Genomic DNA, 16,920 nt, shown 5'->3' on the forward strand with positions numbered 1-16,920 from the left:
TACTATAAAAGAGACTGCATTTGGAAAAGAATTTCCTGAGATAGGAATAAGGCATTATGGTTAGACTAAATATTAGATTCACTTTTCCTTGTTTTATTTGCAAGAGTGGAGGATGGTAGAAATGCATATGATTCAGTGCATTCTGTTTTTCCAGTCATTTATAAATGTTATAAAATGCCACATACATGAACATTAAAGATCTCATTCCATTTATAAAACTCTTGGAGATAAAAGAGATTGTGAAACATGGTTTAGATTTAGTTAATATGTCCGAAATATCAGAGGGATACTGATTTTGATGAAGTGAAGGTGATGCTTTCAAAACTGTGCTTTGGGAAAGATCAACTCACTGACAAATTAAAAAAGAGAAAACTTTTAGAAACTAAAAAGAAAAATCTCAAAACACTCTTCTAGCCTGGAAAAGGATCGTTGTCAGCAGGTTGACATCTTCCAAATTTGACTTTAGTAATGCTAATATGAAGGAGAATTTTCTGTGATCATCAGGGCTAAACTCAAGGGACCATTGTCAAAAAGAAGAATTTAAACTGCACCTGAAATTCAATACTGTGAAAATATAGCTTATTTCTGAGACAGTTTCATTTGGAAAAATGTGAAGTATTTATAAATAGTATTTAAACATTCTTTTTTTAAGAAGATGGAAGGTGAAGTTGGTAAAAAGTGAGTATTTGAATCTGTCAGCATTCAGTCCAGACTCTCAACATTTTAAACCTAGCATAATGTCATTCTAAAACCCACAGAACTCCTTGACATTGGCCTTAGCAATGATTTTTTATGAGTTAACACCAAAAGCACAGACAACAAAAGCAAAAATAAGCAAATGGGATTACATCAAACTAAAAAGTTTCTACACAGCAAAAGAAACAGAAAACAAAATGGAAAGGAAACCCATATAATGGGAGAAAATATTTGCAAACTATGTATTTTATGAAGGATTAATATCCAAAATATACAAGGAACTCATACAACTGTACAGCGAAACAAAACAAGTAAGCAAACACCACCACCACCAACAGCAACGAATAATACAATTAAAAATGGGCAAAAGGAATGAATAAACAGTTTACCAAAGAAGACATACAGAAAACCAACAGGTATATGAAAGAATGCTCAACATCACCAATCACCAGGGAAATGCAAATCAGGACCACAGTGAGATATCACCTCACACCTTTTGGGATGACTTATCAAAGTGTCAAAATGTAAGTGTTGGCAACTATGTGGAGAAAGGGGAATCCTTGTGCACTTTTGTTGGGAATGTGAATTGGTATAGCCATTAGGGGAAATATTTTGAGATTCTCTAAAAAGTTAAACGTAGAACTACCATATGACCCAACAATCTTACTTCTAGATATATCTCAAAAGAAAATCAAATTGCTGCCTCAGTTAGGTATCTGCATTCCCAAGTTCATTGCAGCATTATTCACAATAGCCAACATATGGAAGGAACTTAAGTGTCTGTGAACAGATGAATGGACACACAAACACACACACACAGGAATATTATTCAGCCATGAAAAGAAGGAAGTTCTGCTATTTGTGACAACATGGCTGAACCTATAGAGCGTTAGGCTAAGTGAAATAAGCCAGACACAGAAAGACAAATATCGAATGATCTCATTTATAGGTAGAATCTTAAAAAAAGTCAAACTCATAGTAACACAGACTAGAATGGTGGTTACCAGAGGCTGGGGAGTAGGGGAAAGGAAAGATAATGATCAAAGGGTACAAACTTTTAGCTATAAAGTGAATAAATTCTGAAGACCTAATGTATCAGCATCGTGACTATAGTTAATATTGTTTACTCAAAAGTTGCTAACTGAGTAGATCTAAAGTGTTTTCACTCTTAAAAACAAAAGGCAACCTTGGGAAGTGATGGATATGTTAACTAGCTTGATTGTGGTCATCGTTTCGCCATGTGTATGTATATCAAAGCATCATGTTGTGCTACTTAAATATATATAAATTTAATTTGTCAATCATACTTCAGTAAAGTTGGAAAAAAGTCCAACACCACCAAAAGTTTTTTTTTTATATAAAACCACAAAGAGTAAATATGATTTGTATTTTAATCTACATTCTGTAGAGTACACATTCACGGTGTTGATAACCCTATATATATTAGAACTGTATCGTAATTTTTATAACATAAACAAAGAAAATATTAATAATGTTATATTAAATAAAATGTAAAATATTTACATTTTTATCTGTAGGTAGTGAGAAAACTCATAAAATAATAATAAGTGAGTTGACTAAATATTTCCAGCCATCTAGTCATAACACATTAATAACTGAAGAACAAATGTCACAACAGATTTTTTTCAAAATTCTTGAAAAGCAGTAACTGTGTCTTATTCACCTTTGTAGCTCCAACACCTAGCAAAGTACCAGGCAGGTAATAGGATGTTCAACTAATGTTTGCTAAATCAACATACTATTTCTAAATATGCAAGGGCATATCATCTTATAGTCTTTCTAAGATTGTTCTACTACATGAAGTGCAAAGATACATCTTGCTATACTCTGTATCCTATTTCTTTGCCTCTGGGAGTTGTCAGTTAACAGGATCAAGTCCTCCCCATTTATCTGCCTTTATTATTCAGCTTCAAAGCCAAGAACTCCATTACAGATCGGCACAGCCTGCCTTGGCTATTGTTTACATTTACCTTGATTCTGGTTAACTGAATTTCAAATGTTTTAGTTTTCTTCTTTGGCATCATGAAAGGCTGATACTTCACCCAATAATGTTTGTAAAAACACTGTTCCTATTATATGAGAACTGTGTATGTCTGAAGGGATAGAACGGTGAATGGTGTGAAGGTCTGGTTGCACTCTGCCACGTGAGCAGAATATCACAGTTGGAATTTCTACTTTATAATGCAACTGTATCATCTACTTTTTAATTAATTAAAAATTTTAGTGTGTTAGGTATAGAATGCCATCATAATCCATTTTATGAATGTAAATATTATGGGATATATCATATTTTATGCTATTTTGAAACTTCCTTTTAGTTAGAAGCTTTTACTTTAATGATATCTTGATGCAAAGCATTTTTTTAATAATTAAGAAGCCAGAGCCTCCCTTTGACCGTGTCATTGCTACCATCCTGTTCTTGGCTGTCCTTTTGGTTGTAAATTAAAATAGATGAAGGCTGTCGAGCCAAGTTAGTGATGGAGGCTAATTTAATGTGATATAATTGATGAACCCTAAATTGTCCCACTTTTCCTTTTTGAAACACACTGAGTGGAGCTTAAAATTCCAGACAGAGTATTTTGATTTATGTTCTTTGTCTCATTGATATTGAACAACTCATTGTAGTGGTAGAGAAATAGGAATTAACTCTTTATGGACCCTTTCATAGTTTCTGTATATTTGACTGAGCAAATACACAGTCAGAGAAATGGACCTAGCTTGAATATACTACTAGAGTAACCATTTAAAAAAAAAAAAAAAGCAAAAACAAATGTTACCTGAGAGAAGGGGCAGTTGGGATGTACAAGTTGCCGACTTAATACTAATGCAGTTAGTTAACTGCTATGTAAACAAACTTCTAAAAGAGGAAACAAACCAAGTGAAAAAGTCCAAGTGAAATGCTGGACATGTGTCATCGTGAATTTTGGTGATTCTGAATGCCCTTGAACCTGAATTTACAAGAGGAGCGATATTGTAGGCATCTCAGCATGATGAAACTTCCAAGCATATGGCACACTGTTAAAGTTCAGTAGAATTTGAAAGACGCTGTAGGTGTTGCTAGTATCCAGAAGCAATGTAAAAAAGCCAAAAAAGATCAGCTATCCAGAAGTTACCATTGCTAGCAATAGTCTGTTCAGTGCTTTTTCCATTATGTCAAAAAGACCATCAACAGTGCACATCCACAGAATTCCACTCACACAATCTGTGGAGGATAGCTAACACTGAGGAACAACAACAAGAACAACAAAAAATCAAGACTTTTTTGAATAATATTCTCACAGCTTTTATTATTTGGCAGAAGTGTTAGAGGCTACATACTAAGGCTGCTGATCATTAAATTTGGCAATTTATAGACACTGAATTGAAATATTGGCACTTTTCTTTAATCATATGATCAATGTGTAACATTCTCATAATACAAATAGACTGAAGCACATTCAGAATGTGACGTGTTATAAAAATAAAATTTTAACCGAAAAACTTTACACAGCTGTCCAATGTGAATAGAACTGAAAATTTAAACCGAGGTCTGTTTGTGCAGCATCTGCTTTTTTAGGGGGGGTATTGTTTGCTTATTTGTATTTTGTTTGTTTTAATGAGGAATTATAATGGTACTGAATCACCTGGGCAACAAGGAGAGCCCTTTGGAGTTCAGATTGTCTAGAGCTACTGATAGGCTGAGAAGTGTGTCTTCTAAGCAGTAGTCAGCTACAACCTACTGAAATTTTAGTTTCCTGTTTGTGAAAAATTATTATCAGGAGAAGAGAGCCAATGTCTTCCTATTAAACTTCTAAGTGATCAGAAACGTAAGAACAGTTTAGGGCCAAGAAAATTAAATGGCCGATAAAATTAAAGTGAATTAGTACAGTAAATCCTTTAGAAATGGAGACCTATTGCCAAACTAGGTTCAAAAACACTGGTGCATGAATTCAATAAAGCAGATGAATTTTTTTTTTAAGTATTGCTAATACCAGGTCAGGACAGTATCTAGAGAAATTAAGAAACTATGATGGAGTCACACAGGCTGTTAAAGTTCAGAGACAAGAATTTGGGGTAGGATATGTCTGCTACATTTGAACACTCTTACTGTTTGAAGCTGTCTTTTCCTTTAGTATCTGTGGCTTTATGCAATTTTGGTTATTTAATCACCTCTGTGGTTTTTCCTTCTCTGTCTGCTTCCCAACTTCTGAATGTTGATGTTCATCATAGTTATAGAAAAAAATCATTTGATCATCTCAGTAGATACAAAAATTCAACATTATTCATGATGTAAAAAATAATCTTAGCAAACTAGGGATACAAAAGAATTTCCCTTAACTGATAAAAAGTATGTATTGAAATCATCCATACAGCAAACATAGAACTAACTGGAGAAATGTATGAAGCACATCTTTTAAAATTGTAAACAAGGGAAGGATACCTTCTATCCTCATTTCTATTTAAAATTGTTCTGGTGCCTGTAGCCAGTGCAGCAAATCAAGAAAAAAATTAAAAGGTATACAGATCATAATCAAATAAATCTTTCATTATTTACAGAATATGTAATTGTCTACATAGAAGATCTATGGAAATGATCTTCCATAGATGAACCTGGGGAAAAATCATTGTAAATATTAAAAAGTAGCCAAAATAAACTAAATACACAAAAGAAAATTTCATGTTTATATACACAAGCAACAAATAGTAAATGTAATTTAAAAATTATAGCAGCAATAAAAATATAAGCTGTTTTAGGAACAATTCTAACAAATATGCAACATTTTTATGAAGAAAATTATAAAGTTGCAAAATTATGAAGTTTTATAAAGCTTTATTGAGACAAATTAATAAAGATTTAACTAAACAGAGAGACATATCTGCATCACTAGGAAGATTTAGTGCAGCAAATGTATGAATTCTACTCAAATTGATCTGTAGAATTAGTGAAATTCCCATTGCAACAGGGTTTTATAGAACATGACAGATAATTATAAGATTTACACAGAAGAGCAAAGTATGAAGAATATCCAAGTCACTCCTGACAAAGAACAAGAAGATGAGATGACTTGTTTTTCAAGATATCCAGACTTATTATAAATCGGAGCAATTGAGAAAGCATCACATTTTTGCACCAGGACAGACAGATCAAGGGAATAGAATAAAGAGGCCAAAAAACCCCACATGTATTTGGAAAGATGATTTATGTCTGTGAAAATCTTTGGGGGTAAACTAAACAAATTATAGCCTCATACAGCAACATGGGTAAATGTTAGAAACATAAGCTTGAATGAAAAAAGCAGGTTGTAAAAGACTATTCACAGCCAGAGAGCATTTTTGTAAACATTAGAAAGAGCCAAAACCATTGACAGTAGAGGTCACCTTTGGAGCGGGGAAGCAGAGGGATGAAGTAGGAAGGGAGCACATAGGTGGATGGAAATTTTAGTAACATTCTAATTCTTGAGTTGGATGATGAATTCATGGTGTTCATTATATTGTGCTTTTAACTGGACATTTGCAACATGTGCATTAACTTATATATACATTTATATAATCTATACCCATGAAAATATAGTATTTTGCATATATCTAAACAAACTTAAAAATAAACTGATATTAAATAAATAAAAGGAAGAGAATCAGGATACTTTAGAAATAGATGAATAGGTTTGGGGGAATTGCCTTTTCTGAAACCAAAATTTCCTGTGGTGCTTGCATAACGATAGATCACTCATGGAATTGAATAGCTAGTCCAAAAATAGACTCCACATTAATATATTGAAATATGTGGAAATTTGATCTATGATTCGATTTACATATTGATGGGAAAAAGATAGAATATTTAATAAACGATGGTGGAACAATTGATTATAGGATCTCAACTTGCTCTGCACAGAAGTAATTTCAGATAGATTAAAGTTAATAAAATTTCCTTTAAACTAAAAAGCAAAAATTTTCAGTTGGAAAAATTATGGGAGAATGTCTTAGTAGAGTTTAAGATACACATTATGTATTCCTGGGTGAATATCCTAGAGAAACTTGCACAGATGCCCTAGGAGGCATGCACAAAAATGTGTGGGCTGTATTATTTGTGCCAGAAAAAAAATCAGAACTAACACAGATATCCATTTATAAATAAATTGTACTACATTCATATAGTGAAACATTATGAGAGAATTACCTACACAGGTAGGCATCAGCATGAATAAATCTCAAAGTCATAATACCAGTGCCCAGGAAGAACAAATTTGAGGGTATATACAGCCTGTAAAAAATGAAAAGTGCCGTATCTGAGCTGTATATTGTTTTGCAATACAGTCATCTCTGGAAAACTATTTAAAATAAAGAGACCAACTGATACAATATTCAGGATATAGGTATCTGGAAGGAGAGAGAGAGAGTCTGGGAAGGGAATGTAGGAGCTTCAAAGATACGGATCCTTCTCTCTCTGAAGCAGTCGTGAGGACATGGAGAATCATCACACACTGTGTTACTGGTTTCCTAGGACTGCTGCAGCCAAGTACCGCGAAGTGGCTGACCTGAAAACAGAGATTTATCTTCTCACAGTTCTAGAGGCTATCAGGTCAAGATTAAGATGTTGGCAGGATCGGTTCCTTGTCAGGCCATGAAGGAGAATCTGCCCCACACCTCTCCCCCAGCTTCTGGCGGCTTGCTGGCTGTCTTTGGCGTTCCTTGGCTTGTAGATGCATCACCCTGATCGCTGACTTTTGTTCACATGGCACTCTCCTTATGTCTCTTGTCTCTTCACATTACGTTCTTGGTATACGGATGCCAGTCGCATTGCATTGGGGGGTCCCCCCCACTTCAGTATGACCTCCTCGTAGCTAATTGTATCTTCCACATAAGGTTACATTCTGCAGTTCTGAGGGTTAGGACTTCAACGTATCTTTTGAGGCCGGGAGGTGGGGGGGGGGGGACACAATTCAACCCATAACAGTAATTATTCTTCAGATTGTTGACATGTGTTGTATGTACTATTTTCAAGATATACTTCATAATTTAAATTTTAAGAAAACATATTAGCCAGGATAAAATTTTAAGCAAATATAACATGAGCAATAAAGATTTTGGTTCTTCCACTAAAATTTTTGAATTAGAAAATGAAAGCTCACATCCTTAGATTTCCCACCACCTACAGAACACTTTCTGTGATGTGGATGGTGAGTCCTTGCCTGCCTGTGTGGCTTCATTTCCACTGCATTCCTCTGTGTTCTAGGGAAAGCAAAATGTTGACTCTTCCATTGTATCTGATTACTCATTGGCTTTACATTTCCTATTCTAGTCCTTCTGCTTAATATATTCTTATCTTTCTTCTCTCTCTCTTTCCTCTCCTTATCTCTCTCCTTCACCCTTCACCCTTTGGTTTTCTTCTCCTCCTAAATAGCTCCTTCTTCTTCCGATTCATCTGGAAGCCTTCCTAGCCCACCATTCACTCACTCCCAGGTTGAGTTAAATGACTTTTCCCTTTTGCTCCCGAAGCTGGTGTGGATTTCTATTTGGTGGCATATTTAAATTATGTTTTCTGGAAGCAGATAGTCTTGTCTTTCTATCCGCAATGCTTAGCACAGTCCCCAGAATCCGATCTGCACTCGGGAAATGTTTGTTGATTTAAACCAAGGATCTTAAATATCTGCAATTTATGTTTCTCTTGTACCTATGACCTTGAGCACCAGACTACCTGTTTCCCTCTGAATCCTGAAAAATAAAATCTAAGTGTGTACACTTCTATTTTTCAAGTGTGAATACTCAGTACAGTGATCGAAATACCAATACACATCTTTTAGCATTATGTATAGAAATTTTCTTTTTCACTTCCTAGAAAGCAAGATTGGTTAAAATCATAGAGGAATTGGCAGAAATAATAAAGGGAAGGAATATGCCTCATATTACTTCTCTTACCAGTGATAGCTTTTCATTTTGTTGAACTTACTGAATTTTATCTTAAGCTTCATTTTTCTTTAAATCTGTCCTCTACCACAGGTTAGCTACTTACTTTGGTTAATATTTAACATTCAATTACATTGGTCTGTGAAATTTGCACGTACTTTCAAGATATTTGCCACGCTTTAAGGAAGAGCCGTAAATACCTGTAGAGTGAAATTCATTCACTAATCCGTTTCTCTGAATTACGTAGTCAAATCACAGGGATTACGACAGAAAAGAGTTCGTGTGTGCCTTCTGTTTGGTTTCTTTCTGAAGAATTTAACGACTCCTACCAGGCTTGATAGAAATTAGTTTGATAATGAATAATGCATGGCTTATTGACAGACATGGTCACACTTAGGATCAATCAGTGGAAAGAGTTGATTTCCTTCGGTCACTCCAGTCTCAGGCCCTCTTTCACTCAGCTGTCCTATTAACCTCCTTTGCCTACTGTAACAAATTACCACAGCCCGCTTCAAACAACACACATTTATCCGCTTACAGTCGGGAGGTCAAAAGTCGAAATCAGTTTTACTGAGCTGAAATCAAGGTGTCAGGACATGCCCCCTTCAGAAATTCTAGGGGAGAATCCATCTCTTGCCTTTCCCAGCTTCCAAAGCCACATTCCTTGCATTCCTTGGCTCCTGGCCCCTTTCTGCATCGCCCAAGCCTGTCCTGCCACATCTTGCTTGAGTAGTCAAATTGTCCTTGCCTTAGTCTTCTGTAGTCACATCTTCCTCTGCCTCCTCTTATAAAGATACTGTGGTTACATTTAGGGTCCACCCGGCCAATCCAGGACAATCTCCCCACCTCAAAATCCTTCATTTAATCACACCTGCAAAACCGCTTTTGCCCTATAAAACAGCTTTCACGGGGTCCAGGGACCAGGACCTGGATGTCTTTGGGGGCCATCATTCAGCCCAACACAGCTGTAATCTGACCAAATACACTTTGCTTTGCCGTGACTTTAATTTTATCCATGAATTTATTTAGCACCAATATTGCTTTCACCAAACAGACCCAGTTCAAAATTCTGAAATAGAAATGTAATGTATGAAGGTATCTGATTTGTATGACACTGACCACCAGATGGCAAACTTTGTCACTATATCCTTAATCCTAATCTAAACTAATTCTGCAGTCTAAGTAGTTCAATACGCCAATTTAAAGTCCATGCGGTTTGGGGTGAATTGAATTTTTATCATACTGGATCACTTCTGATGAGAGTAACCACACACAATCAGATTTTTTAAATTGTCCTCTGAGCTACTTTAATGGCCTCTGAAGCAGAAAACTACTTCATCTAGCTCTAGCATCAGCACTGAAGCATGTTTCCATTTAACAAAAGATTCTTTGGTGCTGTATTTACTTATTTTTCCAGAAACTACTTGTGTGTTTCCTAAATTTTACTGAGTATATATAAATAATTACAATTAAGATAAATAATTGACCACTCACTAATATTTATTTTAATTGTAATTGAATACTATTTATCTTCATTGTAATTATTTATACACAGGATTTCTTCTAGAACTTGTTCTATTAATACTTTTATCTCAGGCAAGTACTCGTCCTTGCCACTGTTATCCTGTAATGTCACATATTATGTAATATACATAATAGGCAAAATATGCTGACTTTCTAACATACCAAAAGTTACTACTTTGTTACTCCACTGTTATTGTTTTCCAAGTCATACACTGTCATGATGACAGTTAAAACAATTCAGAGACATCAAAATGATGGCTAATATTCCCCTTCTTTCCCTGTTATAGAAACTTCTATATAAAAATTGGGAAAAATATAAATTTAAAAAATTAAAATTCATGTCCTAAAGATAAGACTGCCTTCTATTTCCTCCCAGGTACAGAGATGTAGGTATAGATATAGATACGTGGTACAATTATAGATGCCTCATGAGGATCATTCTTTGCAGCGATCCTTTTTCTTTTGCACTTCATACAAAATGTCATATTAATTGTACAGGTTCTCCCCCCATTCCTTCTCCCTTCATCCCCCAACCTGAAGTAAACATCATTCCAAATCATATTTTTATTACATATATATAATTTTATATATGATTTATTTATGTATACATATTACCTCATTTTTCATGTAAAGTTACAGCATTGACATTTTCCAATGTCACTAAAATTTTTTTGAAAATGTAATTTTAATGGTCGTAAATATTTTACCTTTTTGGTATTCCAGTTTGTTTAACCAAATTATCTCCAATTTTTCATTATTATAAACTATACTTTGCCAGTGATTTATAAGTATTGCTCGTGTCTCTGGTTATTTCATTAATATAGAGTCATAAAGTGGAATTACTGAGTCAAAGGATATGTGCATTTATGAAGTTCTTGATATCTATTAGCAAATAGCTTTCTGGAAAGGCTAAACTAATTGCATTCTCTTAATACAATTACTGTAGCTCTTCATTAGCTTAATTTTTGCTGATTAGTTTTAAATATTCTTTGTTTTTTTGTTACCAGTTTCTTATGAATCTCTTTTCTTTTAAATTATTATAATTATAGATATAATAAAATTGATATAAAAATCATCATTATTCAGCCTACTGTACTAATATTGAGGAAGGGAAATAAATGCTTGGGAGGATAAATATAATTTCTAAAGATGGCAGGAATTACAGGGTGGAACAGAGAATTCTCTTTACGTAATTAGGCTAGGGCTCTCTAGCTTCTTATTTTGAGTAGATTGTACTTGTCAGTACTGCAGTGGAAAGACAAGAGAATAAAAGTAGATCTCAACTAGACTTCAGCAAGTCCCATATATATTTTGTGAGTTACTGTTCCCTGAGAAAATTGGAGCCTGACCTCACAAGGTTCCTGTGAAGACACAATCCTTTCAAAGTGAGATATTCCTAAAGGGAACTATTGTTTTCATAAAAGGTATATCCATCGATAATAGTTAAAATTACATTTGAAAATTCACCACCTCTTGATCCCTTTTTAATACTATTTGAAAAGGTTAATAAATCTTTTCATAGAAAGAGGGCATTATTTCCAGCAACATTATGCTCTGTCTTCCTCTCCTTTTGTTTGCACTGAAGAAAATCTAGCCAGATCTGATAACATTATTCTCTGAAGGTATGTTTGCATCATTTCCAATTAAATGTTTTAAGTCAGCAGTATACAGTAAATTATCATAAATGTTATTGTAAGTTCAAACTGAAATGTTAGCACAAGAATTGCTAAAGGGTAGCATTTAAACTCTTATTGACTTTGTGTATTTGCTAACGTCTGTGGTATATATTCCTTAGACTGATGAGCCTGCAGTAGCTTCTAACTTGAATTAAAATATGGTTTTAGTCTCTTTTTTTTTTTGAGGTCAATACAACATTTAAATTAGAGGAACATTTGCTTAGTCATCTCACTTTTTGTAGCAAGTAAACAATACTACGGGAAAATAGAATTGTTTACTTAGGATTCTTAGAAAGGAAACATGCATGTGTTTGGTTGAAAACTATGGCATTCAGTGAGTAATAATGTATGCTATAGTCCTTACTTTTTTTTTTTTTTTTTTGAGGGGGGAGGTAATTAGGTTTATTTATTTACTTACTGGAGGTACTGGGGATTGAACCCAGGACCTCATGCATGCTAAGCAGGCACTCTACCAGTTGAGCTATACCGTTCCCCCCAAGTCTTTACTTTTATTACTAATGTAGACAAGAGCCGTTTGAAAGCAGTTGAGACCAATCAATTTTTCACGTCTATTTTAATAGTATTTATAAAATGTATTCACTTTCCAGTAGTCTGTATATTTCTTTGAATTTTTACCTTCTTGGCTTTTGAGTTGCCTATAGCTGTAAGGTGTTTTCTTAATTAGCAAAGCCTAAAGCATCCAATACAGTGGCAGAATGCTTTTGGCATTTGTTAGCATGTCACCCGTTCAGATGCTATGCATGTTCATCTCCCGTGTAATGCAGTGTTTGGTGAGTAAAGCTTATGTCACAGGAATGATTGATGCAAATGTAGTCATATATTTCAAATCCTGGGTCACAAACTAATTCCAGTGTGTTTGAAGGGTAAAAACTTATTTCCTGTGGTTACTGTACCTAGAAAATAATAGAAAAGGCAGAGTGAAAAAAGCTTTGTGGGATTCAGAGATGAGATAGTTTGAGAGATTCCAAGAGAAAGAAGGCAGGAAAGAAAAACAACATATAGTGTTTGAAATATTAGAAGGAATGATATACAGGAATCTGTAGTATGAAGAATGATAAAGGGCTCCATTTATTCTCAAAAATCAGAATTGTGAAATAAATGAATTATTCTGACCCAGATTATTATTTAATTATCATAATATGGTTCATTCAAATCCTACACATCCTTGACGGGTCAGCTTTGTCTCATAGACTTCTCAGGGCCTTGAGTACCAGTCCAGTCTATGGAGATACTTCCTTGACAACTCATCATACATTTGCGTTTCTAACTCTTTTTGTCATTGAAATCTTCTGTTGTAAGTTAACATTTCATGCTTTAAATCTCAGTTTTCCAAGTAGAATTTAAATCTGGAAGACAAACACTGTCCCATTTCTTGTTAGTTTCCACAACCTTAGCAAAGCATCTTGCATTATGGAGGACTCTCAATTTTCTAATGATTGAGTATAATGTATATACCATTGTTCACCAAAGAAAGTCACTCACCCTGTATTGAGAGAAAAAGATAAAATAACATTGAAAGCATGCAGAGACTTGAGTGGAATTTAGAAGCTTTGAAACATGTAGTTCATCAGTAAGTTATTGATTCTGGTCGTGTGATAGTCCTGAGATGGAGGGTTGGCACTTGTGAGCCAAGACACTATCAATATGAAGGGTGTAATAAATGGAGAAGGGGTACATGAGTCAGATTACTTACATTTTAGAGATGGTGGTTCTAAGGAGTACTGCACTTGAATTAATTCCAAAATATACCCCTTGAGCTGAAAGTGTGTGCAGTCATAATTGCATGACTTGCAATAAATTGTCTTTGTCCCAAGACAGATTACAAAACTGGCACTGAGTCAAGACAGAGTAATTGTAGGGGAATAGAAACCGTCTGGACATCTGCTAGAAGGCACATTCCGCTGAAGGCTGAAGGTAGGATCGGTTCTTGACTCGCTTTGCTGACCGCATCCACTCTCAGAAGGTAGAGAGAATAGTGCAAGTCCAGGTTGGGATGTGGAAGTCCTGAGAGATGGAAAATTGACCATGTCATTTTAGAGTTTATGAAAATAGGGAAAAGAATACAGAGAGTAAGCATATACACCAGATTCTAGCACAGTAGATTTCAAAATGTTTACAGAAAGCCTTGTGATCAATTTGATGCAGGAAAAACGGACGTGGGGCATGAGGAAGACCATGTCCCAGGCTTCGGTTAAGCCCCTGGGATGTGCCCCGCCAAGTGTGGGTCCTTGGCTTCATGCAGGAAAGAAGCCAAGAGCGAGCCACAGTTGAATAAAGCTAGATTTATTTAGAAAGATACATTGAAAGGCAAGAGAAAGGCCACGAGGTGTGGAGGGTTGGGTACTCAGATTAGAGTAAAATTAGGTACACACTCCGTAGACAGAGTGCGGGCCGTCTCCGAAGTGGGGAGAGGGAGAGAGGGCAGCGCCACGAGGCACCGTGTTGCCAGTTTTTCTGGCCTCGGTAGCTTTATATGTTAACAGTGGAAGGACCAGCCTAGCTAGCCTGGGGAAGGGGCTGGGATTCCTAGGAAGTTAGCCATTTCCCACTCTTTGACCTTTTGTGGCTAGCCTTGGGACTGTCATGGCGCCTGTGGGCATGTTATTTACCGTGTTAATACATTACAATAGGCGTATAATGAAGCTCAAGATCTTCTAGAAGTCAAAACTCCCACCATCTTGAGCCTCAAGGTCTACTGGGGGTCGAATCTCCCACCGTTTTGATGTTAATTGCTGTATCTTTCCTTGAATGGCTGTGCCCTGCCCCCTTCCTGTCTCAGATTGGCAAGAGATGCTAAAAGAAAGTATCCTAATTAATCATTCATTCATTTATTCCTTAATTTATTAAATAAAAACAATGATGTTAGAGAGTCTAAAGCAGCAAGTAAGTTAAAACTTCAAAACTGAACTCTTTTCTTGTTAGGAAAGCTTGGCTGATCCAGCAAGGGAATGTTGCAGGATGACGTATCAATGCATCGTGACTTCAGCAAGGGGTTTAACAATATCTGATATTTTGAGATAGGTTGAAAAATGATAATACTATAGTCTTTTTTTTTTTTTTTGATGGTTTCTGATGGAGGGGAATAATTAGCACTCTCTTCTCTGCCTAGATTCTAAACAAACATGAACTAAACAATTAAATGGCTTTGGGTATATAAACCTAATGAGCTCCAGAACCAAGCGGACTTAGCTACCTGCCTTGGATAAGGCTAAAACAGGGCATGATTTCTCCTGTGGGGACTTCCCCAGATAAGAAGTTATGAGGTGAAGGATCAGAGTAGAATTCACAGATTTTTTTACTAAAAGGAAGAGAGGCAGACCTGAGTTGAACACACCCTAATTCATCAGTAGAGTAAGTCACTCCACCTCCTGCTGTCAGCCATGAGCATGGTTATACACCCTGGTGGAGTAGATCAGCAACTTGTCAGGACAACTCTATTCCCAGCTTCAAGACAGAGAGTGCCAATTCCAGTCACTGCTTCCTTGGAAATTATCTTGGTACCCAATAGTGATCAGTTTTATTTTATACCCAGAAAGCTCTGAAACGGGTTGGAAAGGTACATATGTCAAATCAACGTCAGTGACACTCTGTATCTAAAGCTGGAAGTTCATCCCCAATCTATTCCCCATCTCAAATTACATCTCACTATTTATATGGCCGCATTTAATAATTCATTAAATACTAAATACTGTATTACACATTAAATTGCATTAAATACTAAAAGTCATCAAGACACATCAGTCATAAAATTTCAACTACATAGAAATACCCTGAATTGAATAGTCTCCTCACTTTATCAAATTTCTAGGGAAAAAAAAATCATTAAAGTTTAAAAGATTATATTTATTTTCAAGTTAAAATCATAAGTCTGAAGTAAAATTATTTTGCCTTTGTGAGTTAAAATTCTTCAAATAAATTCCACAAACTATCCTTTCATATTTCTTATTCTATTTAATCTCAGCCAGAAGCATTCTCACATTCACAGGTAGAACTGGGGTTGTATATTTCTCACCAGAATGTATGGAATTTCCTTCAATGTTAAAACAGTTGTATTAGCTCAGTGTCAGGCCTTTCATTGACCTTATTTTCAAAGGCTACAAATCATGATAAATGCACAGAAGATTTTCAGAGCACCAGCCCTGCAATCAGCAAATTTAGAAAACAGCCCAACCCTAAGCCTCGATGGGAGTTTTCTCAAACAAAATTATGCTCCCTAAACCCGGTCTTAGTGTTACCAAACACTATAACAGAGGCTCGATGGGACCTAAAATAAAAAGGCCTAGGAAAGTAGTCCAAGATCCATGACCTGTGACCTTAAGTCCAAATGAGAGAAATCTCTAAGTGAAAGGTTAATTTTGGTCTTATGCATACTTATCTCTCAGAGAGAGTGTTGCCTTCTTGCAGAGGTTAGAAATTTGTAATGGTATCAAGCCCCAAGCACATCTTATTCAGATGCCTTCCCCCTTGCCCAGGCTGTATATTCAAAACCTCTTTGTTTCCACTCACCCCAATACTAAATTCAGAGGAACTGTATTTGGCAGGTAGCACCCATGCTAATCAGGTATGAGCAGGCATTTCCATTGTATTTTATTGTGGCTGTTGTCACCGCATATGTTTATGACATTGGAAGAATGTGTCACTCTTATGTTATTAGCCAATTCAGAAGCAACCTGAGAGCACATGGTAGGGAGTGACCTTGAGCCTGCCTTCAAACCATATGACTCTAAGCTTCCTCCACAGGTCCCTCCACGGTCCTAAATTAATTTTTCAATTCAACAGATATTTATTGAGCATCTGCCATGTACCAGATACTTTCTACGGGCGGAGATTTTAACACAGATTAAAATATATTGTACTCCCAATGGGGAGACCGACTATAAACAAATAATAAATAAAGTACATGGCAAGGCAGATGGCGAAGGCATGCTATGGAGAGAAACACAGCAGGGAAGGGGGTAGTGGCAGTGTGTGTGTGTGTGTGTGTGTGTGTGTGTGAGAGAGAGAGACAGTGATTGACATTTCAAATGGGGCGGTTAGGAAAGAAGTACAGAATGGAATTTTAGTCAGAGTAGCTAGTGCTGGCTACCTAGGCCTAAAA

At 35.8% G+C, this 16,920-nt stretch overlaps 1 protein-coding gene across 3 annotated transcripts in view; it reads left to right on the top strand.

Moving 5' to 3' along the window:
- ATRNL1 (attractin like 1) overlaps window positions 1–16,920 on the top strand; it is a 631,665-nt gene that overhangs the window by 397,575 nt on the left and 217,170 nt on the right. The window contains exon 26 of one of the 3 annotated variants that reach the window (XM_064488471.1): window positions 13,637–13,978. The exons of the other annotated variants lie outside the window; for them this stretch is intronic. Coding sequence (XP_064344541.1) covers window positions 13,637–13,753 — 117 coding nt within the window. The 3' untranslated portion in view covers window positions 13,754–13,978. Of the gene's footprint in view, window positions 1–13,636; window positions 13,979–16,920 lie in introns of those variants that run through there. 3 annotated transcript variants of the gene reach the window in all.

Source organism: Camelus dromedarius, chromosome 8 (assembly GCF_036321535.1).
Source record: "Camelus dromedarius isolate mCamDro1 chromosome 8, mCamDro1.pat, whole genome shotgun sequence".
NCBI lineage: Eukaryota > Metazoa > Chordata > Mammalia > Artiodactyla > Camelidae > Camelus > Camelus dromedarius.